The sequence below is a fragment of the Dendropsophus ebraccatus genome, chromosome 7 (assembly GCF_027789765.1).
Source record: "Dendropsophus ebraccatus isolate aDenEbr1 chromosome 7, aDenEbr1.pat, whole genome shotgun sequence".
In the NCBI taxonomy this organism is placed as follows: domain Eukaryota; kingdom Metazoa; phylum Chordata; class Amphibia; order Anura; family Hylidae; genus Dendropsophus; species Dendropsophus ebraccatus.
The window spans coordinates 116,718,550-116,727,953 of record NC_091460.1 but is presented as its reverse complement, the minus strand read 5'-3'; the positions used below and the strand labels follow the sequence as shown (position 1 = coordinate 116,727,953).

Sequence of the window (9,404 nt, the reverse complement as noted above, 5' to 3'; positions counted from 1 at the left end):
TAAAACTTGGGCCATTTTCTCCAGGCTTATAATCATGATACATTGTCTTATCTGTGTCCATGACGTATAAGTAACGAGCTGGTAATACTGCAGGATTCCAACTCTAGATATAATTAAAAAACCATCCTTTACCTGGGTTTTTGGCTTCTCTCCATAGAGAGAGGTCAACATATAAATTTAACCTTATCAACTGGGTTATGGGGGCACAAGCACATTTATTTGTTGTCAGAAATTATGTTTGTTTTATACAGAGTCCTCCTGAGAAGAAAAGATTGTAATGCATCCTGGGCTCCGGGGGGAGGACTCCCTATTACCACACGCAGCCGCCAGCTCTCCCCAGACAACTGTTATGTGAAAATCACGTGACATCAGCCCGTACACGTCACCGCCACGTCCTCCGCGCATGCGCCGCGCCCCAACCGCTTCCTGGTTGTCGTTCCTGAATGCCCACGTCATCACACCTCTGCTGTGTGTACACTGGCCGCATCCTCCGCCCCCTTCTTCACCCTTCACCCCGCCGCGTCTTCACAGCAGCACCGGGGCCTGTCTGTCCATTGCTGGGGCTCTGTGCTCCCCCCCGAATCCCGCTTCTCCGGCACGGTGACACGTGACAGCAGCCTTCACCATGAATTTCCTCCGGGGAGTGATGGGAGGTCAGCAGAGCTCCGGGGTGCAGCCCTCTGGAGCCGAGACTGTGAGTGACAGCAGCTTCTGCTTATTATCCATGGCATGGGTCTGATGATGTCATTATTACGTGTGACGTCATGTGTACAGGCTGGTAACCTAGTACTTCAATACAAATATAATCCAGTGCTCCTCCAGCTGTTGCAAAACTACAACTCCCAGCATGCCCTGGCAGCCTGCGGCTGCCAGGGCATGCTGGGAGTTGTAGTTTCGCAAAAGCTAGATGATAGGGATCATTGCTGTAGTTATAGGGAACATCAGGGAGGTCAGCAGAGCATTGCGCCCCTCTATTCTTGTCTGTGCCATCTGGGGGGGCCAGTGACTGGCATGACTGGCATGCTACAAATCAGGTTGTGGAGATGCCAAGGTTTCCATTCATTGGTGGTTTATATGGGGAGCGGTTTTTATGTGCTGAGTGTGTGTGTTGTCACAGATGACCTTTGTGCGTACATACAAGCTTAGGCTGTGTTCACACAACGTATATTTTTGTAAAACAACAGCCTTGATTATTACGGAAATATACGTTACCTTGCTGTCTATGGGATCCCGGCTGGCGTGTATACACATAGTATACACTCCGGCCGGGATCCCCCGCAGAAAACCCTGTCAGTGCACACTATGGAGCGAGCGGCTCCGGCCTCACGCTCCATAGTGTGCAGTGGGGAGTTCTGATGCAGGTGCATGCGGATGCGCCCGCATCAGAACTCTGCGGCTGCAAAGATCATCTGCAGTACCGGCCGGGATGATCTTTTCAGAGACCGGCCGTTCCGTGACCTGGCCGAGTCACAGAACGTCCAGTCTCATACATTGTGTGAACATAGTCTTAGGCTTTGTTCACACACAGTCTTTACCCTTTGTTTTTCTGAGCTGTAGAGCAGCCATTTTAGGCCTTATTCACACATCCAGCGACCACGGAAAATATAAGGGGCCATTGAGTCTTATGATTCTATTCAAAATATCTGTGCCGCGAAGAAATATGAAATGTTCTAGTGCGGAGCACGATGGCGGCACGGATCCCCTAATACAACTCTATGGGATTTGTGTTTTTCACTGATTCCCTAGACGCGTCCCTGGGCCCGGTGAAGTCTCCTCGGTGGCTGTATTCCCCATCGGGGTCACTAGCAAGTGCCTCAGTCCCTGCGGACCTATGTGTTTAGCATAGTGGGCTGCATGATCCGCTGGGGCTGGAGACCGGAGTGTGGGTGCAGGACTGCGAGATCTGCACTATAGGTGAGGATAGTGTGGATTATAAGGCTGCAGTGTGTCATATATGGGGGACTGCAAGGCTCAGCACGTCATATACAGGGGGACTACAAGGCTCAGCACGTCATATACAGGGGGACTACAAGGCTCAGCATGTCATATACAGGGGGACTACAAGGCTCAGCATGTCATATACAGGGGGACTACAAGGCTCAGCATGTCATATACAGGGGGACTACAAGGCTCAGCATGTCATATACAGGGGGACTACAAGGCTTAGCATGCCATAGAGGGGACAGCAAGGCCCAGCGTGACAGAGAGGAATACAAGGCTCAGAATTTCATAGAGACTAGTACAAAGCTCAACATGACATAGAGTGGAATGCAAGGCCCATCATGATATAGAGAGGACTACAAGGCTCAGCATGTCAGAGGGGAGGTTACAGGGGTCAGCATGATATAGAGAGGACTATAAGGCTCAGCATGTCAGGGGGGTTATAAGGCTCAGCATGATATAGAGGGGAGTACAAGGCTCAGGATGATATAGAGGGGAGTACAAGGCTCAGCATGCTAGAGAGGGGACTATAAGGCTCAGCATGTCATAGAGTGGGGTGGGATGCCTGGAATACATACTGGGATGATGCGATCAGTGTAAAAACGGATGCAGTCACACATGGTTTCCAGTGATCACGCATATAGTTACCGGACTAAAATCACAGTCCTTATAAATCACTGGACGTGAGACTGAGACCCTATGACTCAAAGAATGTGAATTTTTTTTTGGCTATTAAGTTCTATTGACCTCAAAAATAGATTCCATAGGAAGCCTTCACAATTAGCCCTTATTCACTTGTCCAGTGATTTTTTTTGAGGTCCGTAGTTCATTCGTATCCGCATCAGCAAAAATGTTGAACTGGTGAAATAAAAGTTAACCAGTTTGCTTAGATCTGATGCGCCTTTTTTTTACAGACATCCGTGACGTCTGAAAAACAAATCACGAATCCCATAGACTTCTATTGGCTAATCGATACCTCACTTACCACCTGCACTAGGACATGTCCCGTTTGTGTCAAGGAACAGATTGCGGATCAGTGAAAAAGCAGAATGTGTGAATAGCACAATAGAAATCAATGGGCAATAATGTCATCTGTCATTGCGGATCCGCAATGACGGTCAAGTTTGCAGGACATATGAATAGGGCCTTAGAGAGGAGCGAACCTCAAGCATGCTCGGGTTTGTCTGAAAATAAAAATACTGCACAGGATTCAGACTCCACTGGCGCTAAACTGTGCCTACATTTGGACTGTATACTGTCCTGACCCTCACAGGATAACACGTGGATACATCTAATGGAAACAAGGGCCATTTTTTAAAGGGGTATGTATATATTTTTTTTCAGATCATTTGGTTTTAGAAAGTTATACAAACTTGTAATTTACTTCTATTTAAAATTCACAAGTCTTCCAGTACTTATCAGCTGCTGTATGTCCTGCAGGAAGTGATGTATTTGTTCCAATCTGACACAGTGCTCTCTGCTGCCACCTCTGTCCATGTCAGGAACTGTCCAGAGCAGAAGTTGTTTTTTATGGGGATTTACTACTGCTTTCGACAGTTCCTGTCCCGAACAGAGGTGGCAGCAGAGAGCACTTCCTGTAGGACATACAGCAGCTGATAAATATTGGAAGGCATGAGATACAAATAGAAGGGATTTTTAGATCTGTATAACTTTCTAGTACCAGTTGATTTGAAAAAAATGTTTTGCTGGAGTACCCCTTTAAAGGGCTTTTCTGGGCATAGGAATTTATTTTTAATGGGTTCCAGGTGCTGTAAAAATAGATTAGGCATACTCGCCTTCCCCGATTCCGAGCTTCTGCTGTTTAAGGCTAGGTTTACACTGCGTTTTTGCAATCCGTTTTTTGCAAAAAAAGGATGAAAAACTGATGAAAAAAACGGATGCATTTGTGTGCATCCGTTTTGATCCGTTTTTCCATTGACTTCCATTGTAAAAAAAAAATCAAAACGGATCCGTTTTTTTTTTTTTAATGGACACAAAAATAGTGTCAGCTACGTATCAACGAATCAAAACGAATGCACACAAATGTATCCGTTTTTTTCATCCATTTTTTGCAAAAAACGGATGAAAAAAAAAACGGATTGCAAAAACGCAGTGTGAACCCAGCCTAAGTGAGAGAGCGGTTTCTTTTGTTCTCTTCTTACGGCTTCCTTTCTGATTCCTTTGGGCAGGAAACGCCTGCTCTATAGTCACTGGCTGAGAGGAGTCATTGCTGCTGTGTCACTCCGATCCATCGTAAATATGTCAGCAGCTTACCTTCAGCAGTGACTTATTTCCAGCAGAAGCAAAGCATTGGATGTGCTGAAATCTAACATACGGAATCCCCCATAAACATGACATCATCTACTGATCCCATGTGTGAGAGCTCCCTAAAGAGAAATATATTATTGACTCAATGAAAAAATAGCGTGTGTACTCACCTGCCACTGATCCCCTGCCAGTGACTGTCCCTTTGCTCAGAGCTTCCTGCTCTCCATGCCACTGCATAGGAACTACCTGCTCAGCCAGTCCCTAGCCAGAAGGGGGACTTGTCTAAGGCATTGATTGGCAGAGCGGGTGTTTCCAATGTATTGGGACATGGGAATAAATTCTGTGACTAAATGTGTGCAGGGATCTCAGGCTGGTCCAAGACAGCGGATAGAGGTCAGTTGATCCCTCTGACATCACCAGGATCACATGAAAATTGCAGGTGCATTGGGACAACCTCTCATTTATTATTGTTATTGTTATTATTATTATTATTATTATTATTTTATTACAGCCACTTATCCTATTGGAATAACATGGTCAGTGAGGTCAACTAACCGGACCTGTTCATGGTGGCAATCTCTCATGTCTGTGGTCACTCTCCTCTAATGCCCGACTGCTGTTCAGCAAGGTTTCTATGGGGGCAAAATAGACAATTCTCATATAGCGACGCATGATGTACCTGGTACGTCATGGTGCCGCGGGTGGTGTTCAGAGTGGGGTCCGCGCCGGCTAATTAAGCACTTCAATGCAGCTGTCAAACCTGACAGCTGCATTGAAGTGCTTTACACTTCACATCCCTGGTGTCTAGTGGGACGGATCTCCCCCCGCGATGCGATTGCGGGTGGGGGGGGGGGGGTTGGGGGGGGCGATCCGTTCTTCTGCCCTTGCCGGGCCTCATCGTCGCAATGACGCTGATCCTGGCTCGGCAATAGATTGCTGTGGCCTGCAGCAGGCCAAAGCAATCTATGACCGATGTAATCGATCTTTGCTGTGTATATACACGGCATTGATCTCTATGAGAGATCAGTGCTGTGGATATACAAGTCCCCCAGGGGGACTTCTAGTTTATGTAAAAAAAGTGTTTTTATTAATAAAAAATACCCTCCCCTAATAAAAGTCCAAATCACCCCCCTTTTCCCATTTTATAAATATAAATTAATAAATAAATAAACAAATAAATAAACATATTTGGTATTTATGGGATGCATCAAAAGAGGTATAGATGCTAAAGATGAGAACATAGTTTTGTCTCTTTATAAATCACTAGTCAGACCACATATGAAATACTGTGTACAGTTTTGGGCACCGGTATATAAGAAGGACACAGCTGAACTGGAGCGGGTGCAGAGGAGGGCGACAAAGGTCATTAAAGGAATGGGTGGGTTACAGTACCAGGACAGGTTATCAAGCTTGAGGGTAATTTACACTAGAAAAAAGACGTCTTAGGGGCGATCTGTTCACAATGTACAAATATATGAATGGACAGTACAGAGGTCTTTGTAGTGGTCTTTTTACTCCTAGGTCTGGAACCATGACAAGGGGGCATCCTCTAAGTCTAGAGGAAAGAAGATTTTATCATCAGCATCGACGCGGGTTCTTTACTGTACGAGCGGTAAGACTGTGGAACTCTCTGCCACATGAGGTTGTCATGGCCGATTCATTAAATAAGTTCAACGGAGGCCTTGATACTTTTCTTGAACAGTTATGGGCATTAGATTTCCGGTGATAAGTTGATCCAGTGATTGTTCTGGTTGCCATTGGAGTTGGGGGGGGGGGGGGGGGGGGGGCGGGAGTTTTCTCCCTGTGGTGGGGTGGTTGTCGTCTGCCTCGTGGGGGTTTTTGCCTTTCCTGGATCAACACAGTAGGGTTTCCCTAGGTTGAACCTGATGGACTCTTGTCTTCTTTCAACCTTATTTACTATGTTACTATGTATTGCCGCACGCATAAACGCCCAAACTATTAATTAATCACATTACTGATCTCGCAAATGCGCATTTTTGGTTGCATCAAATCCAGAAAAAATTTAATAAAAAGTGATCGAAAAAGTCGCATATGCGCAATCAAGGTACCGATAGAAAGATCACATCATGGCGCAAAAAATGACACCTCACACAGCCCCATAGACCCAAGGATAAAAGCGCTATAAGCCTGGGAATAGAGCGATTTTAAGGAACATATATATGGTTTACATTTTTTAAAAGCCCTCAGGTAATAAAAAAAGTTATACATGTTACATATCATTGTAATCGTAACGACTTGAGGAACATGCATGACAAGTCAGTTTTACCATAGGGCGAACGGCGTAAATGCAAAACTCCCCGAAATCAAAACAAATTAGGTTTTTTTTTTCAATTTGACAGCGCAAGTGATTTTTTCCCGGTTTCGCAGTATATTGTATGGAAAAATAATGCCTGTCATTGCAAAGGAAAATTGGTTTAGCAAAAAATAAGCGCTCATATAAGTCTCTAGGTGAAAAATGCAAGCGCTATGGACTTTTAAACATAAAATGGAGAAAGCAAAAGCGCAAAAACGAAAATTGGCTTTGACCTTAAGGGTTTAATACTGGTTCCCAAGGTCTGTTCCACAGTAACGTCAGAGGTCAGGTGGTGAATTTTTGGCTCCTGTAGATTAGAATAAATATGAAGGAGGCGGTGGAGCATTGTTAGATATATCCTCTGTGCCGCCATTTTTCATTTTACAATTCGAGAAGGAGTGACGTACGATTTAGGAAGTGAAAATGCTGAAATCAGTCCCGGGTGTCAATTTAAAGGGGTATTCCTATTTCAACAAATATTGTTAATCTCATTTGGCTCGTTGAGTTAGATATGTTTGCAAATACATTAGTTTAGTAAATGTATTTCCTTTTCCTGATATGCTGCTTTCCCTCCCATTGTTGAGTTCGTTGTTTAGGTTACTGACCACCTCTCTGCTCTAAAAGCAGTGGTCTGGCTGGTATATATCTGTCAGTCTGACCACTTACTGGTCAGACTGACACAAAACACACTGTCCAATAAGGGCTATGTTCCCACTTTGGGAATATAGCGGGAATTGGTGGCCATCTTGTTATAATAACAGCCGTGGGTGATGTAAATGATCATTATTCGCGGCCGTCATTATAACGAGACGCCCACTTAAATGTGACATTACATGTGAAAGTCTGAACTACGTTGAAGTGAAAACCACCTGCCAGTACTAATGGGACAGGTCATGTGACTGAACTGAGCATGAGTGACCCAATCGAGCGGTTGCCTGGTAGGCCGTAACCAAGGGCAACAGGTTATCAAACAAAGCAGCACATGGGGAATAGTCAGTCTATATCTGTCAAACAATGGGGGAGATTTATCAAACATGGTGTAAAGTGAAACTGGCTCAGTTGCCCCTAGCAACCAATCAGATTCCACTTTTCATTCCTCACAGACTCTTTGGAAAATGAAAGGTGGAATCTGATTGGTTGCTAGGGGCAACTGAGCCTGTTTCACCTTACACCATGTTTGATAAATCTCCCCCAATACGTTTTAAGAAATACTTGCTCATTCTTTTAACATAATGCATCAGCATAGACCTAGTCCCCCCCCCCCCTTGCTGTAGTAAAATTATTAGTAGCAGAAGTGGCCGTGTATTGTACAACAGCGTTCGGTGACTGTAAGCTGACATGGCAATAGTTTATACACATCAGCTCATTGAGGCTTACAGAAAATGGAGATCTCTGATGTGCTAAGCTGTTCTTTTTACTGTGCACATCAGTCCTGGCCGCTGAGGCGGACTATAGCGAACTCCACCAGTCTGCCTGGCAGGGTCCTCTACATAATACTGTTCTGGTTTTGCAGAAACAACATTGAGAACAGTTTCCTGAGGGCTTTACTTAGCGACATGTAGCCTCTGTCCTATTAAGAAAGTATTGTGTCTGGCAGGATACTGTATTCTGTAAGGCCAGAGTGCTTTCTTGTTTGCCTGCAGCTTCTGGGACAAGTGAAGACTTACACAGTAGACTTCTAGAAGGCTATAGCTACACACAGACTTTTCTAGTTAAAAGGATAATTAAAAAAAAAAAAGATTTTGAATCAATTGGTGACAGAAAGTTATTTAGATTTGTAATTTATTTAAATTTAAAAATCTCAAATCTTCCAGTACGTATCAGCTGCTGTGTGTCCTGCAGTAAGTGGTGTGTTCTTTCCAGTCTGACACAGTCCTCTCTGCTGCCACCTCTGTCTGTAACAGGAACTGTCTGGAGAAGGAGAGGTTTTCTATGGGCATTTGCTACTTCTCTGGACAGTTCCTGACATGGACAGAGGGGGCAGCAGAGAGCACTGTGTCAGACTGGAAAGAATACACCACTTCCTGCAGTGTAAATCATCCCCCAGCACAGGGACCTTCTATAGTAGTTTAAATCATCCCCCAGCACAGGGAAAGGAAGCCTGCCTGAAAATGGGATGTAGCTGGGCACCATGGAGGGGACATTGGGGACACTAATATAAATTTTGATAGTAAAGATAATCTTTAACCAGTTACATTTTGGCTCATATTTGTTTAATCTGTACTACTATTTGTTAAATGTTTTCCCCTTCCTTCCAGATCCAAAAGCTTTGTGACAGAGTTGCCTCGTCGACCTTACTTGATGACAGAAGAGATGCCGTCCGAGCGCTCAAGTCCTTGTCCAAGGTTTGGATTATATACACACTCATACTATACAAGTTAATAGCTACTGTAGTTTATTATCAGTTTGTCCTCTTGTCTGTATTTGTCAGTCAGATGACACTTTTTCACTTTCGGGGTGAATGACCACTAATATAACTGTTGTGTCCTGAGAAGTGCAGGGTAGAAGACTACATGACCTATGGAAAATGAGTCTCCGGCCTTTCACTTATTGGCTGCTCAGATACGTTTGCAAAAGTGACAAGATGAACTTTCATTTTGTTCATTGACCAGGCCAACCATATATTTTACCATCAGGTGTCAAGTAATATGGTGGAACATTCAGTTATTACTTTTGCTGCTCTAACGTCTTATTTTATAACACTCAAAGGGGTTGGCACCTACTCAGAGAGAGTGCCTTCACTGCCAGCCTGTTGTTTAAATCCATGCATCTCCGCCTCACGGCGATTGCCCTCCCGTTGTCACGTCTCCTCCATCCATACAATGGTGTCTTATGGAGGAGCATGTGTACACGTCACTCTGCCACCTTCATAGCATTACAC

General features: G+C 44.6%; 1 protein-coding gene across 4 annotated transcripts in view; it reads left to right on the top strand.

Moving 5' to 3' along the window:
* Positions 1–399: 399 nt before the first annotated feature.
* USO1 (USO1 vesicle transport factor) overlaps positions 400–9,404 on the top strand; it is a 44,991-nt gene continuing 35,986 nt past the window's right edge. For all 4 annotated transcript variants that reach the window (XM_069978282.1, XM_069978280.1, XM_069978281.1 and 1 more), the window contains exons 1-2: positions 400–694; positions 8,782–8,868. In XM_069978282.1, coding sequence (XP_069834383.1) covers positions 626–694; positions 8,782–8,868 — 156 coding nt within the window. In that variant the 5' untranslated portion in view covers positions 400–625. The remainder of the gene's footprint in view (positions 695–8,781; positions 8,869–9,404) is intronic.